Source organism: Lycorma delicatula, chromosome 1 (genome assembly GCF_047948215.1).
Source record: "Lycorma delicatula isolate Av1 chromosome 1, ASM4794821v1, whole genome shotgun sequence".
Lineage (NCBI taxonomy): Eukaryota > Metazoa > Arthropoda > Insecta > Hemiptera > Fulgoridae > Lycorma > Lycorma delicatula.
Genome location: NC_134455.1, coordinates 1,151,090 through 1,173,021, shown reverse-complemented (window position 1 = coordinate 1,173,021; position 21,932 = coordinate 1,151,090). Strand labels below are relative to the sequence as shown.

Here is a 21,932-nt window from a genome sequence, read left to right as displayed (position 1 = left end):
CAATTTTTATTATTCTGTATTTTGGTTTACGTGTTTTATTTATTGAAAAATGAACAGAAGTTATGAATCGATGGAAAAAGAATTACAAAAACTGTGGCAGGATTTGTTGTCTGATGAAGAAAAATATGACGAAATTTTCGGCAACGTTTACCTATCGGACGAATATCAGCCTTCAACTTCTGAGTCTGAAGAAGAGGAAGATGAACCACCATCTAAAAAGAGAATGTTCATTCAAAAAACAGGTAGGCCTAGTCCTAGTATTACTGACAACATTGATAATAATAATCATCCTCTTTCGCTGATTCCAAGTACATCATTTGCGAAGATGATAAAGATCAAAGCTCTGTTGTTACTAAAGTATCTATGGCCCTCATGACCGATCTACTGGATAAGGGGCGTACGCTCTGCACTGATAACTGGTACACCTCAGTAGCACTAGCCCATGAGCTACTAAAACAAAACACTCACCTGGTTGGTACTTTGAAACGAAACAGAAAGAATAATCCCCAAGTGTAATTAAAAAAAAACTTCAAAAAAGGGAAACTTTTGCTGTTGAAAGCAGTACAGGTGAAGTTGTGTTAAAATGGCATGACAGAAAAGATATCCTAATGTTGACAACAAAACACACTGATGATATGATAGAAGTTCAGAGACGAAACAATCCTGTTCAGAAACCAAAGTGTGTCATAGAATACAACAAAGGAAAGGCACTCATCGATACTTCGGACCAAATCAAGAGTTATTACTAGTCTCTGAGACGTGGAGTGGAGTGGTACAGAAAACTTGCTTCTTGGAACCAATGTAGTAAATGCGCTATACTTATACAATCAGCTTACAAATGGAAACATGCAAATCATCGCATTCAAAGAAGAATTAGTCAAAGAATTGACAGGAATCAACGTTAGTGCCGTTCCTCCTCCTCCGACATCAGTAGACCAACCTCACTGCCTTGTCGATGTTGGCAGACAAGGAAGAAGGCGATGTCATAAATGTTATGAAGAAAAGTCACAGGCCGAAGACAGGAAGATTGCCATGCGAAAAACTACTCAAACCAAATATCAATGTGTGGTGTGTGAAAAACACTTTTGCTTGGACTGTTTTTTTGGTGTACATAAATATTTTGTCTGAAAAGTTAATTTTTTGTTATTTTCAAGTTGAAATTTTATTATCTATATTTTATTTTCAAGCAGATTTTTTTGCAATTGCTTTTGTGTAGTTTTTGTCAATAAAAATAACATCATATTGTAATACTGATATTCTGCGTTATTTCATTACGTTTATCATAAAGTAATAGCCATGTGACACCAGTGTGGACTCACTGTCAACAGGCCAATAACAGTTTCATGACATACTGGCCGTGCTCTTTCACTTGCCATGTGTTTTAATAGGAACTGTGAATCCAGAGCAGAGTTACACGGCCATATAACTAAACCTAACATGTGGTGACACATTCAACTCACGCGGCCATTAGATCTGTAACTCTGTGAATCCACGTTGGACTCATGTGGCACTTAAAATGTTAAATTTAGATATTTCTATAGAAAAAAAGTCACCCACTGCAATCAAACAATCATGCAAATTATGGACTATTGTGACATGAATGAGACACCCGAAAAGAATTTTTTTGAGAAGATCTGTAGAAGCAGTACAGGCAGTAACACAATCTCGTTCATATCAGATTGGTTGATTACAAAATTTGTTGAGCTTTGGTTGTAGAAAGTCATTAAAAATTGTCACATAACAATTAGAGTCCTCTTAAAGTCAGATGTCTTCCTCAAAGATGTAAGTTTTTAATGTGGCCAGGTGACCCAACTGTTCATCATCATCATCAGTATCTTTGTGATTTTTTTAAAATGTTTGTGTCACTTATGTACATTCAATATAAAAATGAAAATACTTAAAGATTATATGAATCGAATGTAATAGGTAGTTTGGAGAATTGTTCAGTTGTTCAGTAGAATGTTTGGAAACAAAATTTATGTGATTAGTGTTCTGTTAATTACTTTATCATTAGAATATTAAATCTGTTACTTTAATGCAAATTACTTGTTTAATCTAGAAATCATTAAATAAATCTTTATTAAATGACATAATACATTACCATTAATTATTTTGGAGATATAACCATGTTATCTTTAAGCTAGAGGTAATAGTTTCATGTTTGTAAATGAATCGTTTTATGTTCTTACTGTGTAACATAATTTATCTGGAAAATGAAATTCCTAAAAAAATTACCAAATTCAGTTTGTGAAGTTAAAATTTTTTTTCAGATTTTAGGAATCGTCTCTCCCCTTTACACATTACGTAAATTATTTAGAAACTAAATAGAAAAGCCTATGATATCCTCTCTATTTATGTGATGTTTTCAAGAACTTCATACTTAGATTAAACATTGGTACAGTTCTTCCATGAACACTTAAGAACATAATAGTTATAAGATCTCATGAATGTTTCGAAGTTATGGATGGAAAAATAATCTTTAGAGTCCCCTTCATTAGAATACCGGTCCACAAATACTGTTGCCCAACATTTAAATTTTGAATAATCTTGTAGGAGATGAGTGTTTTTTTTCTATTCTGACATAAATGTGAAATAGAATCTGCACTCCGTGTTGTATTAGCCCAAATTGTTACAAAAAAATTTAATTTTATTAGTCCCAAATGAATATCCACATTGGGCTTTGTTATATCATGAAAAATTATGGGAGAAAGTACTAAAATCTCCTAAATAAGAATCAGCAATTTGATTATTTTGTACCAATCTTTATAACTTGGGGGATGCGCAGACTTAATATGGATCTTTATGTAGGGTAGCAACCATTTTGTTAATGTTACCTTCCTTCAACTTGTTTATAAAAATTATATATTGATCTGATGAGATAAGAGTCTCATATATCTGCCTTTTGTGCAGTAAATTTTTTTTGTGAATTCCAATATGGCTTGACATTTTTCACATTCTACCGAGGTAAGAAGTATCGTAACTATTAATATTTCTATTAACATCAGACATTACTCATCTTGTCCTGAATATAATAAAGTGAGCACTATAATGAAATTAAATTAATAAAATGTCAAAATAAGATAAAATATACTAAAATTATTCTAATTTGTTGATTATAATTAATTATGGAAAATTCAGCCATTGCCAAAAATAATATTACTGTAATAGTAATATCATAAACATTATTCCCAAGGATATTAGGTTCCAATGACTGATGACTATAAAGGTGGTAATGCCACTAATATCCCTTTCTTTATATTGTTTTTTCTAACGTTTTGAAAATATGGTGTTGGATAGAAAATCAAATATAAGTTTATTGAAATTATATTTGGTTAATGACTACTTTACCAAATAACTAATTATGTATTAGTTATTTGGTAAATGTAAGTTAAGTATTTAATAATGTATTGACAAAGGCATGATTCTGTGCAGTAATAAAAGAAAGATTTCAGAAATAAGGCTTAAAGTTGGAGTAAAACATAAAAAAATTATAGGATAAATCATGATGTATTTCTTTCCTTTTTTTGAGTAGTATAGATTATAGTATCTAATGTGTAGCCCCTAAGAAACAGATTGAAAATGGTGTGTGATATAATAATAAATGGTGTGAGATATAATAATAAATGGTGTGAATATGATATCATATTTTGGTGGTTTGGTGATGGAAACTTTTCCTCTGCCACACGTGATCATTTCTCGCTAAGAGAAATAGATAATTAGCTATATTAATAGAAAATTAAAGAAATAAAATAATTACCAACATTATCATGAAAATTTCATGATAATCTTAATACATATTTTATTTCTGCTTAATACCAAGAAACATTACTATGAAATTCCATAAAATGGAAACATGTTTGGTTATAATTGTGTTTCAAACATTCAAATATGTGAAATACCAAAAGTTGAGTTTTAACTGCACATTGATTTGCTCTTTCAATAATTGGGTGTTCCATAAATAAATAAATGTGGATTTCGTTAACCCTCATAACTATTTGTTACTTTTATAATCTTTGATGTTTCATATTTTTACATCACTTTAATTTCATCGGTTAATTCGACTGATTTTACATTCTCTACCTCAGAAGTACTTAAGTTTATTGTTGCATACTGCTGTATTTTCACTCATTTTTACTTGATGCATTATGTATGCATTAATAAAATAATTATTTTCTAGGGAAAGAAGGGATGAAATTAAAACTTTCATATCTATTTTAATAGTTTTTGGTAAGTAGTTTTAATGTCATCTGGTTTGTTAGTAGCACGTACAAAATAAAAATTGATTAGTAACATTTTTTGATAAACTGTGAATTTGATTTCACCATATTTTAGTCTACTTTTTTCTGATTAATGTTTACTTTCTAATTAAACTACATTTCACTTTCCTTCCGATTAAAAATTAGAACTTATTGATAAAATTCAGCTATAGTTGTAATTATATGACAAAATTGTTTTTTTTTTTTTTGTAATAAATATCATGCCTAAAAGTGATGGTGTTTTTATTTATTATAAATTAAATTATGCAGTGAATGGAATTTTTTTTATGAACAAAATTTGCCTGATTATAGTGTTCCAAATGAGTTAAGCTTCTAATGGTGTTAGTTATAAGTTGATAAAGTTCAAGGTTAACTTAGTTAATTGGTTTTTGTTTACAGTATTTATCAGGCAAGATAGTTTATGTTGAATAAATCAGCCGTTAGAAGCAACATTTTATTAAACCGATGAATATTCTGTATTATTCATTCATATTCTATCAGTGAAAATTACAACTGCGGTTAGGATATATTTTGATTGACATGAGAAAGTGCGGATTAAATCTTTAAAAAATATATAAATTACAGAAATTTCAATAACATTGATACTACTGATGAAGTTAGCTGTAAAACAACTTCGAAAAGATTTTTTGAAAGAATACTTTCTTTCATTTAAAAAGCAAGTCATTTTCTAAATTAGATTTATGTTTTGTAGTACTAAATGTTTCTTGGTCTCTCACTTGATGTATAGTTTATAACAGAGTATGATAGTGCTTATAAAATCTTTCTTGTAATCTAGTCCCAGTACGGTTCAATGCACGATTTTAATTATTTTACTTATCATTGTCATATAATAAAGTAAGCAATTGTAATCAGGTATGAACCCTTTGTTATTAGATACATGCAAATTAATTAATTATGATTAAATAACAAATTGTGAATAAACTATTTTATGTTTATTTAACTGAATCGTTATTAGAGTGATTTATTTTGTTGGCTCTTTTTTATAATTTATAATTAATCGTTGTTGTTCTTAAGGCTGAAGTATCTGGAATAAGATTTTTTCCACGATAGTGGTTTTCAGATTAATGAAGCAATTCGTCTGTGGTTTAGAAATAATTGTTTTTACTTTTTTGTATATATTTAGTGCTGATTGTATTAAATGTTTATTCTAACTATATCTGAATGACTAAGGTAAATCAATTAATGCCAGGTTTCACGTCATTTATTATTATTGGTTAATTGAATTTTCATTTTTCTGAATAATTTTTAATTTTCAATCTTAGCAAACTGTATTTCTAGTCTACTCAGTACATCGCTAATGTTACCTATACCTCATTACTTATTCAGATGTTATAATAGACTTTCATGTGTGCAAGTATATATATTTAAATATCAAATCAGTTTTGCTGTGATTAATATTTGTTCATCACAGTTGTGTGTGAACACCGATTATGATGAGATTAATTATCTACAAGATAAAGGAATATTACCGTAAAAAAAATTAGAAAATTGTAAGTTAAAAAATGTAGTAATTTATAGATACTCGTATTTTATTATAAACGATTATAATCTCTTACATGAAATTAATCTTTTTCCCAGAGTTTCTTATAATATCCTTGTTTATTCAAAAGTGAAGAAAATAATCTAATCATCCTGATTTTTGTCTGCTTATTTATTCTTAAAAAATTGTCTGAATTATTATCTTAACAAAACCTGCGGGATAAATTTATCGTAGTCCTGATTAATATTTATTTGTTTCTTATTGAAAGATAATAACAAAGATGTCCTTAATCTTAAATGTTGATTGTACGTGTTAAAAGAATTAAGCTATAAAATTTGTAAAATCTCTTGTAAAAGTTATAGAAGTCTTGACTACTCCATTTTCAGCATGTTGATTTTTTCTGTATAACTTGTTCTCGTTCATTTGTTTTGTTGATATTTACTTACTTTCTGTATTACTTAATACTGCTGTTCTTTAGTATTCATTTTCTCCAGCCCCAACTGCTGTTTTGTTTATAAGCCAAATGGAGTTTTTGTTTTTCTCCTCCTAGATTATCATTTCAGCTTGTTTAGACTAAAATTAATTTTTAAATCGAAGTTATCTATTTATATAATCAATTAATACTCCATAAATTTTGATTACCTGAACCATATTTTTTGGTAAAATTTGATGCTAAGCTAATTACTGTTTGTTGAGGTATAAAAAATTTCATTAAATTAAAATCAGATTTGTAATTAAATGATTAAAGTGTACAAAAATACAGTTTTCATCTTTACCCGATTTTTGCGTGTTTTATTATTTTCAATATGGTTTCAAACCGAACTGTAATAATATATTTGCCAGTAATGTTTTGGGTTTTTGAAAAACTGGTTGATTTGCTAAAAGTTTTTAATTTTAATTTAAGTCTGTGTGAGTGGAATTGAAATATAAAATAAAATTTGTTTAAAATTAATTATATTAAGTCACAGTTATTTAATTAAATCTAGGGCATGAAGTTTACATATGAGGTTTCACTGAGCCAATTGTTTTCTTGTAACATTATTTCTATTATTATGAATAATGAATTCATATATTGCCCTTGCTTATATATTATACTGAGTTATGATTAAAATATGCCAGTTAGTTATTTTATCATAAAAACAAACTACAATAGCTATTTGTACAATAGCTACTTAAAAATGATTTTGAAATGGAAAGTGTGAAATTGATATTTCATTTCAGCTATGCAGTTTTAAATTAAAGTGAAAATTGAGTTGTACCTTGGATTTTCTTTTCGGTTGTAATTAATTATTGTTACCATTTCTATAAATATAGTCTATTTTTACAACCTTGACTTAGTTGTATTTTTATTAGTAACCAGTGTTCTGTGAATTTTTTTTTTTATTGACCGTTTTTATTTGTTATTTAATTTATTGAAGTGTTATTTACTCTGAAAAATAGTACTGTTATACTTGTTTAATTTTGTAAAACTTCTATTACTTAGATTTCCCTGTAAATTTTATTTTCAGAAAGCGATCACGCTTAGGTTTGGGTTTTACTAAATTAAATTTTAGTTACGAATACTTTTAAATTATGAATATTAGGTTTAATCTCTGCTGTATTATTATGAATAATAGAATAACATAAAATAAAATATAGCTGCACTTGTGGAGAGGAGATATATGGCTGTAAGTAGAGAAAAAAAGCGCCTTGCTAGAACGACTCTGCTATATATGTGTTTATAATAAAACAGATATTAGATATTAATAATAGATTAGTAATAGAATTTAGATAAAAAATATATTTTATAAATAGATATTTGTATTTATAATGTAAAATAGAATACAGTAAAATAAAATGTGTGTTTATTTAAAATAGTGTAATAGTAAGTATTTAATTCTGGGAAAGATGATAAATTGTTAATAACCATAATATTACAGCACCTGAAAAACTTCGGTTTTAGTATCTTGGAAAATAGATGAGTGTAAAGTGAAAATAATGCTGATGGTCAATATTCTATTTTAATAAACAGGTCCCCTATAAATCTCCATAATTAAATGATGTATGGTGCAATTGTGCCTTGTACAGGCACATAAAAGAATAAGAATTTTATTTTTAGGTAGTTGTAGTTAGCGAGTTATTACTGTTTGTTGTACTATTGAAAGTAATACTTATAGGTTATTAGATGAGTCAAAGAATTATTCTGTAATTAATTTTTGATGTAAATGAAACAACAGTCTCTTCTAAAATAGGCATTCCCAAAAATAACCAGCCTTTCTAGGGAAAATAAAATGTGAAGTATTTCCCACTGCTTTCTTTACTGAGCTAAATATTCTACTGCATATCAGTACGCTTAACCCATTGGAATTTATCTACAAGTTATGTCATTACTTTGTTCACTACTGAGACTTGTGTGATAGAAACTATTATTTACGAAAAAGAATATCTGACTCGCCCCAGTTTTACCTCATTTTTTTGAAAGATAAAGACAGATATTGTGTAGTAGCAAATTAATGAACCCATTAGTGGGAAAAATTCTTACACTAAGAAGGAGCAGATAATTAGTTTCAAAAGATCTATGGGAAATAAATTTTCATAATTTGAAAGTTAATCATTTGATATTTAGAGTCATTCAAAGTCAGTGTTTTGAATTACTATTTTTATTCAATGACCAACTGCCAAGAGTTTCAGTAAAACTTTATTTTACCCTAGAGCAGAAATCAGATGTTTTGCTAACCTAATTTCAAAATTAAACTTTCATGAAATTATCTTTATAGGAATTTATTTTGTAATAATTTCAAAACCAGCATCCAAAATGTAATCACTACATACAGAGATCATAGTTGTATAGTACAGATCATAAATTGGCTTAGATTAAATATGTCATTCATCTTACATAAAGTTGATGTATGAGGTTGAAGAATTTTTTTTATGTGTATAAAGTAATCAATTAATGACCATAATAAGTTACATGTTTTTATTGTACTTTGTCTTTCATAATGATTACACTACATTTAATTTCATTTATATATATAAGACAAAAGTATAACACAATTTTCCACCAACATAGTATATATATATATATATATATATATATATATTACATATATTTATCATCTGAACTTCTTTAATTATTGACATATTAAACATTTGTACCAAAAATCTTAAGTATTTAGATTCTGCTTTGAATTTAAAAAAAAAAATTAATATAATAAAGTCCCTTTTTAGTAAATGTTGGTTTTTAATGATAGTATTGAATAATGTTGAATATCTGAACCATTCAGTTTTAAATATAAATTATAGCAACAAGGGTAAATTATAAAACTACTTGCCATCCAAAAATATTCTTAAATATTACAGCATATTTTTATGTTGTTTTTTTTTTTAATTTACTATATACATTTTAGAATTATATTACTTTACAAGGACTTTACCTCCAGATCTCAAAAGTAGGCTGAATGATTTAATTTTTTTATAATTTGTATTAAGAATAATTAATTCTTAGAAATACATATGGCTTAAATGGTGATATAATTTTGTTTTATTTTTTAATATTGTTATAACCAAGAATTTTGTTCTTGTTGCAGTAACTAATTTTCTTTCAAACATATCAAATTTGTGTTAAATTATATAACTATTTTATTTTTAAAATATTTTAACTTTTCCTTATGGTATTTATAAATGATGAATTGTGTCGCTTAATACAATTAAAAAAAAATACTTTGAAGCAACTTCACAACACTTCATTTTATAGCTGCTTATCAATTTTAAGCTTTTTGTAAAATAAAAAAAAGAAATAGATAACTAAAGTTACAATGTTGTCATCACACTGTTGAAATTTGATAGATTGTTAAAATCTAGTAATTAAATGTTTATGACTTTCTTGTGATAAATTTTTGTGAAATTAAATAAACAATGAAATAAATATAAACTGATTAGTGAGATGTTATGTACTCCATGTGAGTACACAAAATTTTATTGTTTTAAAGAACAAAGAATGTAATTTTTATAAGTTTTGAATTTTTCTTGTTATTTAATATTGTTATTTCCTTAATAATTTACAAAACTAGCAAATGTATTTAGGTTTGTGTGCATATGATTGTGTGCAGAAGAAGTAAAATCTATAGTACACAGAAGATATTCTGTGTAACCTTACCTTAAAGGTAAGATTTACTGAAAGGTAAATCTAAAAGCAGACTAAGTTTCTAAGAAAATAAAATAAATAACAAGGAAACATTAGTCGATTCATTGTTCTTCTGACAGAAACAAAAAGTGAGTTAGAAGAAATAAACAGTCATTGAAATTTATTGCTCACAAAGAAAATGAGTTCAAAAATGATTAAAGATAAAATAAAGGTTGAAAGAAAGACTATGAGGAATATAATTTTAATTTAGGAGGCACAATATTTAACAGTTGTCATGAAAGTTTTTTATTTAGATATAAGATTATAAAAGGTAGATAAGAAAAAATACATCAAAAGCTGACTGGCCAAGTGAAAGGCTAGTATGAGATATAAATACAAGAATTTGAAAGAAATTTAAAGAATAGTTATGTGGCATGTAAAAATTTACGGTAGCAAATTATAGGCAGAAGGAAGAGCAGAAAGGAAAAATAATAAGGCTTTTGAAATGTTGTGATACAGAAGGATATTCAAAATTATATTTTGAAAAGTACATTCAGAATACAGAACTCATAAGATGAATACCAGTAGAGAAAAATCATTGAATATTTTTTTCTTGTAAAGAAACAAATTATGTTTTGTATTATTAATTAACGCATTCAGGTTTCCAATCGGTTAGCAATATGTAGTTGCTTTACTTCTATAAAAGTGCTGAAATTTCATAAGAATATCTTTATTTTGTGTGTGCAAAAACATCTGTCCATTCCCTTGGCCAAAAATATTCCAGTTTTATATACTTACAAAGTTGAGTGAATCGGCTAGTTGAGTCATCAGTTACTAGCTGTAAAGTTTAGAGTTGCTTCCTGTAAGGGTTATTGGAGTGCCATTATCTTCTTAAGTGTTTACTGATTTATATTGAATTCAAATGTATAATTTTGATAAGTAGTGGGAAATTAAAGAATAAATGCTTGAATTTTTAAGGAGGATGACATTACAGTTTGATTCCTGAAGCAATTCTAAAATTGGAGGTAGAAAACAAAACTTTCTGTACATTTTTTGTTCTGCAATTTAATATGACTTTGCACCACAGAGTTAATTTTATAAAATGAAAATACTCTTGCAATAGATTAGCTTTTGTAGAATTCCTTTTTTTTTTGCAAGTTAGTCATCATTTTTTGTGAATTATACCATATATTATAACTGTACAATTTGTTTATTTAATCTATTTATTATTGTTATGAATAAATGTTGGTTATAATTTTTTTTTATGTCTTTCTAGTATGTATAAAGTTATGTTATTGAATTGTTAAATTGTTTGAATTAAATACAGAAAGAAAGTTTAACAAAAATTTTAGAATAGTGTTACCATTGTTTTCTGATTGTAGATGTCTGCATTTTTTCTTCTGGCATGTTAATAAATTTGCAAATTATCTATTATTTATTTACTTTTTGGTATGGCCTTATCGTATTATGCACAAAAGATCATCTTTTTGAGAAAAAGATGATCTTTTGTGTATTGCTATGTTCTGTTGTTTACCAAGAGTGCACCGGTTAGACTTTTTATAGATCTTAGTCCAGTGGAGGTGTAGAATAAGATTTTCATGTCCGTGTGTTATATCAGAAGTTTGCTCCAATCTATTTTTTTGTGTACTTAAATTATTTTTCTTAGTACTTCCAATGTCCTTTGCTTGTTTGTTAAAATTATATATTACAAGGAGTATCCTCATAAGATTCTCCCCCATTAGTTTCCTATTCTTAATCGTGAGTAATTCTAATATATTAGGAATATGTTTATAAGAATCTTAAAAGAAGTTATCTTTTGAGGACATTTTTAGTATTTTGTTCTTTTTTGTCTTCTGGTTGTGTTAAAGGTGAGTGGCACTTGTTTAGTTTATAATGTATTATGTACCTTCTTTCTTTGCTAGCAGGTTTGAAAAGGCATATTTATTTCTAAATTTCAGGGAACCCATTAAAAAGTTATTGTTTTGTTATTAAGTAAATTATTGACCTTTTGGTTTATCTCTAATCTCTCTCTGTCTTCCCCCACTCCTCCCCACCCTGTTCTCTCTGTGTGTGTGTGTGTGTGTGTGTGCGCACGTACTCATACTCTTTAGAAAGATGTTATGTTTTTTAAAACACAACTTAGTGATGCATTTTAATGATTTTCTGCTATTTATAACATCTGTAGTCCATGTTGTCAAAATAATGTTATTATTTATCTGAAAACAATAACACCATTTGGAATTTATTCTATTTTATCTTTATGTCAAACATAATCATGCATCTTATTAGTAGTTATTTTTTATTCACTAGTTTCAGTGTACACATGAAAATACACAATACATTCTGCTATTGTTGATTTATATTACGCGATAACTTCATTTAACACATGTTATTTTATCTTCATTTAAAGAATTTTTTTTTTTCTAAAGAATAATTACATCTTAGATTATCTCTTATTAATGTTAATTTAGTATCAGAAATAACTAATTAAGTTTAATATTCAGTGTTTTATAAGTTGATAATATTTGTGTCTGCTTATAATTTTGTAAGTAATAATATTTGTGTCTGCTTATAATTTTGAAAGTATGTCCCTACAATTCATGTTTTATCATTAAGTTCATGATTATGATGATTATCATGTTATGATGTTATCAGTTGTGATTATCATGAAGTTTTATCATGAATTTGTAATAAAGCTATCTTCTGTAGCTTTATTAGAAATAAACTTAAAAATAAAGCAAATTTTATTAATGTTTGTGCTATTTTTACCTTGTTAAAACTTCGTATTAAATGTTTAAGTAAGTGTAGCTTTTAAAATTACTGATTGAATAATTTATGTATAATTATCTCCTTGTTAATTATTTTGATTAATTATTATATCTATTTATATATTAATTATTATATATATTTTGATAATTATTTCATCAAAACTCATCTGTACATTCAAACATTAGTTCATTAAAAAAATAAATTATTTTAAATTGTCTACTACTTGGTATTTTTTACTTACATGTTTGCCATATTGTTTGACAGTTGTAATTTTACAGTAATACTGATGTTAACTGTTATCTATTAAATGAGTATCTTAACATTTCTAAAGTAATTTTTATTTAAAAAAAAATTGTTTTCACTAAATCAGGCAAGAGGACTCTTTTTGTGTAACAATGCATACATAGTATTTAAGATAGTCTTATTAAACTTTTATTCCCATTTTTAATAAATTACCTAACATTTAAACTTCCAGTTTATGAGTTTATTAAGAATTAAAAGATTCTCTTTTCCAGAAAAAAATATCATTCCTAATGAGTAATACTAGTAATAATTATTTAAAGTTGAATTTTCTGCATCTCAAACATACCCAGATACTTTTGATACTTTTCAATTAATCTCTTCAAAATTTTTCTTTTTGTTCTGTTCTGATTTTATTTTTTATATTCATATATTTTCCTCAGTATTATTTTATATATAGGTTTGTTATTTATATTTATTAATATGATCTTTAACTACTATTCTTTTGTATTGATAAATTTTGCACATTGCGATGCTGCTATAATCAAGGTTTTCCCACAGTTTTTCTTAAACCTTTACACAAATGTGGGAGCAGTTCATTTTACTAACTGTGGAATAGCACGTTTATAAGCATTGTGTATAATGTGTATTATGCATCACTTATGAATAAAACACAATCTTTGATTGTGTTTTTTATTTTATTACCAGATAATTGTATAAAGTTGCAATGATTTTTTTTCTAAGGCCTGTTATCACATTAAGATTTCATGGAAACTCTCTGTAAATCAAATTAGATAAGATTATATAAATAGTTGTATATAGCTTTACAACTTTTTTTTACAATAGAGCATAACATGATAATACAAAAGTTAGTATCTGCTGTTAACTTATTTTTTTATTAGCTTGTTTGATTTTTATTCGTATTTTAACAAGGTATAAAATGATTAGTGAACAATTTCTGCTAGGCTCTTGTCATTAGTTGATCTCTAGGGCAGTTCATTTAGAAGCCATTTGTCTAGCGACTAGACAGGTTGAGCAGCTATTAATAATCGGTATTAAATGTGTTCTATATTAAGTAAATATATTTACTTTTTATTTCATAAAACAGGACAGCAGTGAGATGACAATCATTAAAATGTAATAACTTGATTATAACATTTAAATTAAGTTTGATTGTTATTTATACTGATTGATTTAAAATCTATTCTAGATGAAGATACACAAAACAGAATTTAGTTTATTCATAGTGCAGTTTGGATATACCTCTATACTTAAAAAAAATAACATCCGGATAATAAATAACAGCCATAATAATGTGACAGTATGGCTGGCTAAACAATATACCAGTTCTAAGAGATGACCTTTTTTTAAACTCATGAGAGATGACTATTTAAATATTTATTCATAAAGCTTTTTGTAATATATCTTCTTTTCAAAATTATATCTTTATTACTAGGTAATCAGTTCAGCATCAGGAAGCTTTTTTAACAAGTTAGCTTAAACCAGTGAAATCCAATTAGAAGTTTGTTTACAGGTTTTGGATACGTATTTATCATGTTCAATAATTAGAAACCAATTCAGGTTGTACATTCAACTTCATTTGAAGCATCTTGGGTGGATGATATTAGCAAATTTTACATAAAATTTATATAAGAATTAGCTTTGAACTATATCATTATGTTACGTTCAAAACCAAATTAAATTAATACTACATCAATTTGTGAATTTTATATTTTGTGAAATAGTTGTATAAAATTCACTTCCCTCTTAAAATAAACCTCTTTCTCTGTAAAAAGTAGTTATTTGCATTTACTTGCTGATTATACAAAACAGTCCATAAACTTAAAACGTTATTTTAATAATAAATTTCACCGAAAGTACTCTTAAGGATTTTAAACATGTTATTATGCAAAAATCTATAAATTTTCAAACTATATTTTAAGTTGTAGAACTGTACAGTTTGCTGTGTAAGGCAAAGTATGCTAAACAGGTCAAATTTTGCATATTGAAGTTTTGTAGATCTTGATGTTTCACAATCCCTTCTAACCAAAAACTCAATTTTAGCGTTATTAACTCTGGAAGGTGTATGTACATACATACATGTATATATGTCAGGTTGTTTTTTACTAGGTATCTCCAGACTGCAGGCCTCCATGGCCCGAGGTAGTATTTCAGCCTTTCATCTGGAGATCCCAGGTTCGAATCCCGGACAGGCATGGCATTTTCACATATGCTACAGATCATTCAACTCATCCGCTAAGGCAATACCTAACAGTAGTTCTGAAGGTTAAACAAAAAAAAAGGCTGATTGAACCAATTTGGATGAAAATGAACATATTGATTTCTGTGTATGGGATATTAATGCCTCGCAATTCTTTTCAACATCAGTCTAGTAGGCGGGAAGAGAAACGTCATGAGTTATGTATTTCAAAATTTTATTCAAAGGTTAGGTAAAGTTTTTCTCATAATTTAATGCCTCTTAGGTAGTCAGGATGATACTTTGAGATGTTATTATGGTGTTATTGAAACACCGATAAAGCGGCGGGGAGAAAAAAATACTTTTCTCTGTGTTTGTTTCTGGAATCGAAGCCACATTCTTGTACTTATTAGATGATTCCATTACATTAGTGTTTCAATTCAGTTATGTATTTGGGCAGGTCAATATCTCTTAAGAGGCGTATAAACTTTGTGGCACAGATGTTATATCCTGTCGGATACTAAATTAAATAAAGGATGAATACAAAAAATTTTTTTTCATTTACCACAAAAACTTTCTTATTTATGGGCCAAAATAGGTCACATATTTAAAAAATTTACGTAATTTTATTTTGAAAGTGGGGTATAGTCTATATTTAGTAAATAATTAAACATCATAATGGTTTCGCATAGTTTTGAAATTTAGTTTATTTTCTTCCTTCAGTGAGGGTGAAGCCCATTACTCTCTTTGCCAGAGTAGAATAACTTTATCGGTTTTTTGTGAACGTATTTTAAATTAAAGTATTTTTATTTATTTATTTTTTTTTTTTTAATTTTCCAAATTATTTAAGTTTTAGCCCCGGAATTTTATAACTTAGCTTTTATAAAATTGAAGTTATAACCAACACCTCCTTCGTATCCCCTAGAATGTACCAAGTGCTCAGGAGTAGTAGTCCCCACTTTGGGAATCACTGGTATGTATAGTTCCTATTAGTAAAGAATGTCTTGTGTGTTTAATATACTTAGTAAAGTATTAGTGAAATTTGTTATATTAATAATTTACTGTGTCGATTTATATCTAAAGTAAATTTTCAATTAGAACACGGAATAAATTTGATAGTTTTGATACAATAACACCTGAGTATTAGTTACTGCAAAATGATATTGTAAATAACAAAAAGATTATTTTAAGTTTTTATTTGTAATTAAAATTTGCATAAATATTCACAAAGTCGATGTTATAAAAATACTTTATAAAATATTTAGTTTAATATAAACCGAAGTAGAATTAAACATAAAATTGTAATTGATAGGTCTGCAAATTCATGCATTTTTTGTAAATTTATAAATGTATTTTAACTCTAATAAACAAAACAACTATCCGATTGTCTTTTTAAATATTTATACCTTAAGTACTTTTTCATCGATAGAGGGAGCCGGTTCTCTACTGTGTATTTTGTAATTATAAGTTAAAATAATGTACTGTTGAAGAACAAGTATCTTTACTTAGATATATATTGTAATAATTTCAAATTCTTAGTTATCTGTTTGAGATGTTCAAAACTAGATTCTAACGTAGCTCTAAAAATTTGAATTTTATCAGGTAGGATTTTATTAGTATAGTAAGGTAGATAGTATAATTTAAACTTGGATGCTGTGTATTTAAATTTCCTTTCAGACCCGATTTTGTTATTTTTTTATACAGCGTATAAAATTATTACTACTAAACCTCGTTTAGCATAAATTAATATTTCATTCTTGTTATATTATTACCTATAGTAACGAGACTAAAATTTAATTCCAAAAATTTATTTACTTTTTAAACCACGTTCTGACAACCAGAATACATCATCTACTTTATTAACATGTAATAGTACAAGCATTCCCAAATATTTCTTATGTTTAACGGTTTAATGGAGGATTGTGCCAATCCTTGTTTTTCTTTTTATTTATTCCGACATTAAACTTGGATGGATTCTTCTACAACACATTTTGAAGTATATTGTTTCCTTTTCCTTCTCAGTTTTAGTGAACATAACATATTTTACGTATCCTATGAAAAGCGAATTTATTTTCTCTGATCTGTGTTAATTTCACTGACATAACAGGATTTTAAAATAAATTTTTCTTAATTGTTTATTTACTGTATGAATTTCTACATTCTTAATTATCATTAATCATATGAAGATTATATGTGTATGGTTAATTTGTCACTAACATTACCTTGAGTTTTTTTTTTTTGTCTTCAGTCATTTGACTGGTTTGATGCAGCTCTCCAATATTCCCTATCTAGTGCTAGTCGTTTCATTTTAGTATACCCTCTACATCCTACATCCCTAACAATTTGTTTTACATATTCCAAACGTGGCCTGCCTACACAATTTTTTCCTTCTACTTGTCCTTCCAATATTAAAGCGACTATTCCAGGATGCCTTAGTATGCGGCCTGTAAGTCTGTCTCTTCTTTTAACTATATTTTTCCAAATGCTTCTTTCTTCATCTATTTGCCGCAATACCTCTTCATTGGTCACTTTATCCACCCATCTGATTTTTAACATTCTCCTATAGCACCGCATTTCAAAAGCTTCTAATCTTTTCTTCTCAGATACTCCGATCGTCCAAGTTTCACTTCCATATAAAGCGATACTCCAAACATACACTTTCAGAAATCTTTTCCTGACATTTAAATTAATTTTTGATGTAAACAAATTATATTTCCTACTGAAGGCTCATTTAGCTCGTGCTATTTGGAATTTTATATCGCTCCTGCTTCGTCCATCTTTAGTAATTCTACTTCCCAAATAGCAAAATTCTTCTACCTCCATAATCTTTTCTCCTCATATTTTCACATTCAGTGGACCGCTGAATGTGAAAATATGTAGTAATATGTAGTAAAATATGCAGTAGAAATAACAAAGATGGACCATCTTTGTTATTTCTACTGCGTTTCATTACTTTTGTTTTGTTCTTGTTTATTTTCATGCGATAGTTCTTGCGTAGGACTTCATCTATGCCGTTCATTGTTTCTTCTAAATCCTTTTTACTGTCGGCTAGAATTACTATATCATCAGCAAATCGTAGCGTCTTTATCTTTTCACCTTGTACTGTTACTCCGAATCTAAATTGTTCTTTAACATCATTAACTGCTAGTTCCATGTAAAGATTAAAAAGTAACGGAGATAGGGAACATCCTTGTCGGACTCCCTTTCTTATTACGGCTTCTTTCTTATGTTCTTCAATTGTTACTGTTGCTGTTTGGTTCCTGTACATGTTAGCAATTGTTCTTCTATCTCTGTATTTGAACCCTAATTTTTTTAAAATGCTGAACATTTTATTCCAGTCTACGTTATCGAATGCCTTTTCTAGGTCTATAAACGCCAAGTATGTTGGTTTGTTTTTCTTTAATCTGAGGCCTAAAATTGCTTCCCTTGTCCCTATACTTTTCCTGAAACCAAATTGGTCTTCTCCTAACACTTCATCCACTCTCCTCTCAATTCTTCTGTATAGAATTCTAGTTAAGATTTTTGATGCACGACTAGTTAAACTAATTGTTCTGTATTCTTCACATTTATCTGCCCCTGCTTTCTTTGTTATCATTACTGTAACACTTTTTTTGAAGTCTGATGGAAATTCCCCTTTTTCATAAATATTACACACCAGTTTGTATAATCGCTTCCTCACCTGCACTGCGCAGTAATTCTACAGGTATTCCATCTATTCCAGGAGCCTTTCTGCCATTTAAATCTTTTAATGCTCTCTTAAATTCAGATCTCAGTATTGTTTCTCCCATTTCATCTCCTCAACTTCCTCTTCTTCCTCTATAACACCATTTTATAATTAATTTCCTCCGTATAAGTCTTCAATATATTCCACCCATCTATTGACTTTACCTTTCGTATTATATATTGGTGTACCATCTTTGTTTAACGCATTATTAGTTTTTAATTTATGTACCCCAAAATTTTCCTTAACTTTCCTATATGCTCCGTCTATTTTACCAATGTTCATTTCTCTTTCCACTTCTGAACACTTTTCTTTAATGCACTCTTCTTTCGCCAGTTTGCACTTCCTGTTTATAGCATTTCTTAATTGCCGATAGTTCCTTTTACTTTCTTCATCACTAGCATTCTTATATTTTCTACGTTCATCCATCAGCTGCAATATATCGTCTGAAACCCATGTTTCTCTACCAGTTCTCTTTATTCCGCCTTAGTTTGCTTCTGCTGATTTAAGAATTTCCTTTTTAACATTCTTCCATTCTTCTTCTACATTTTCTACCTTATCTTTTTTACTCAGGCCTCTTGCGATGTCCTCCTCAAAAATCTTCTTTACCTACTCTTTCTCAAGCTTCTCTAAATTCCACCGATTCATCTGACACCTTTTCTTCAGGTTTTTAAACCCCAATCTACATTTCATTATCACCAAATTATGGTCGCTATCAAAAAACAAGTTAAAACACAAAAACGTTTTGTTGGAGAACGTACTTTTTTAGGTTTGGAATAAAATAACTTTGTCGATTAATTATACTATAAACAAATAAAAGACTTTTAGTTAACTTTTGTTGAGAATTTAATTAATTCTGAGAAAATTGATGTAAATGTATTAAAATTAAACACGAATTTGAGAAGTTCTATTTTAATTAGAAACAAAACGCACAAACCGGATCGGAAAAGCGATAAGATTTTAAAAAGAACAGTTTACATTCAAACGCTAAAAATTATAAAAACAAATTTGAAAGACCGCCTTGTGAAACTTATTAAAAATTTTTATTTTTTCATAGGTTGGCAATAATAGCCGATCATCAATTAAATGTTTTGCATAGTATCTTGCATTTGAATATTTATTTGAGCTGTTATTATTCGGTCAGACATTCTCAGTGGATGTTACTACAAATTTGTTTTCAATCGGATAGTTGACGTACAAGTTAATTTACAGTAAAGTAAATTAAAGCGGATTGGCTGCTGTACGTGAATATCGGGAAAATTTTCCAGATGGAAGAGTACTGGATCGCAAAACATTTGATGTTTTGGAGAAGCGAGTTCGAGAAACAGGTATGCTTAAATCACGATTCGATGCTGGTCGTGAAAGTTTTGTGAGAAATTCCAATGCTGAAGAGGTACAATTAATTATACCCCACCTCAAGCAGCAGAAGGTTGTCGCATCGCTTTCATGTTTCACTAAGAAATAAGTGTCGAACGAGGCGAGAGCAACAATTATACGCATTCCACATAACATGTGTACAAGAGTTATTACCACCTGATTTTGATAAACGGATGAAATTCTGTCGATGGTTAATTAGAAAATGGTGAACGTCATCTCGATTTCCTAAGTAATATTCTAATTATTGATGAATCCTGTTTTTCAAGAAATGCCGTTGTAAATTATCAAAATACTCGCACTTGGATAGAACAAAATCCCGGTGTGAGTGCGACAAATCATTTCCGACGCATTTCTTCGTTTAATTAGTCTTTTTGTTAATTTCATAGGCAGTTTTTTCTTACCGCCAAGGTTCGATGGAGAGAGGTACAAATCTTATAGAATTCTTGGCAATACGTTTTCATGTTTTACACCGTTTTTCTTAAAACCTAAGCGAGATAAAAATCTGAGATCACTTTTACTCGATTTCTTAGATCAAAAACCATAAGAAAGCGTAAGATTTACCCCTCCATTTGTTACTCCAAGAATTTTGGTACTGTTTAATTTCACATATGGAGCAGAAACCGGGGTTAAATGTTTCGCGAACCGAACCTCGCTAACAAACCGTTTTCTGACCTACGTTTAAATGAAGTTTTTTTTATTATTTTTGGCTATAGAATCATCTCCTGAGACATTGGCGTGCAATTTGGAATCATTCTGTATATGTATGCATTATTTGTTTAAAATATAGTTTTTTTGTTTTTTTTTTGTTATAGCCAACAATGGATTATACAGAGGATGGAAGAGGTGAAGGTAACATAAATAGTCAGGTAGAAAAACGTGTAACAACCAGACCACCACCTGATGAACATACTAACCTTGCCCACTTTTCATCTAAACAAACGTATTTTAAGGAGGCAAAAGTCTGTATTCCTGAAACAGAGACGGTAAGAAATTATAATTTTTTTTAAAAATCGTTCTGTTACTTTTTTTATGACATTGAATAATCTGTTTTTTCCTTAATGATAGTCAAATAAACCGTTCTCTACTGAAAGAGTTAGTGAAAGAACATAAAAGAGAAAATATCAAACACTTTTGTTCTGATAAAGCAGAATAAATCAGATTATAATTTACTTTATTGTTTATTAGATTTACAATTTTTCAGCACAAATGTAGTTAATAATTGCATATTATAAGTTAATTTTAAGTTAAAATAATACAGCTGTAGTTCGTAAACGTAAGTAAAAACATGCAAATACAGATATAGAATCTCATAAATAATAGATTACTTTTCGTTACTCTTCCAGGACTATAGCTTTAGAAGGGAGATTATTGTAATCGGTTCAGTTTGGGCATATGCGATTTACACCGTATCTTTACATTTTGACACATAAGGAACCCCAAAAAAACGGGATGGAAATTTTCTGGATGTACGTATGTACGTCTATGTGTTTGGTGTCGCACTAATCGCCTTTTTTTTCTTCTTCAGTCATTTGACTGGTTTGATGCAGCTCTCCAAGATTTCCTATCTAGTGCTAGTCGTTTCATTTCAGTATACCCTCTACATCCTACATCCCTAACAATTTGTTTTACATATTCCAAACGTGGCCTGCCTACACAATTTTTTCCTTCTACCTGTCCTTCCAATATTAAAGCGACTATTCCAGGATGCCTTAGTATGTGGCCTCTCTTCTTTTAACTATATTTTTCCAAATGCTTCATTCTTCATCTAT

At 28.4% G+C, this 21,932-nt stretch overlaps 1 protein-coding gene across 7 annotated transcripts in view; it reads left to right on the top strand.

Annotated features, from left to right (window-relative positions):
* The window catches only part of Mvl (solute carrier family member malvolio), a 188,118-nt gene that overhangs the window by 79,603 nt on the left and 86,583 nt on the right, over positions 1-21,932 (top strand). For all 7 annotated transcript variants that reach the window (XM_075354613.1, XM_075354885.1, XM_075354680.1 and 4 more), the window contains one exon: positions 20,976-21,146. In XM_075354613.1, coding sequence (XP_075210728.1) covers positions 20,976-21,146 — 171 coding nt within the window. The remainder of the gene's footprint in view (positions 1-20,975; positions 21,147-21,932) is intronic.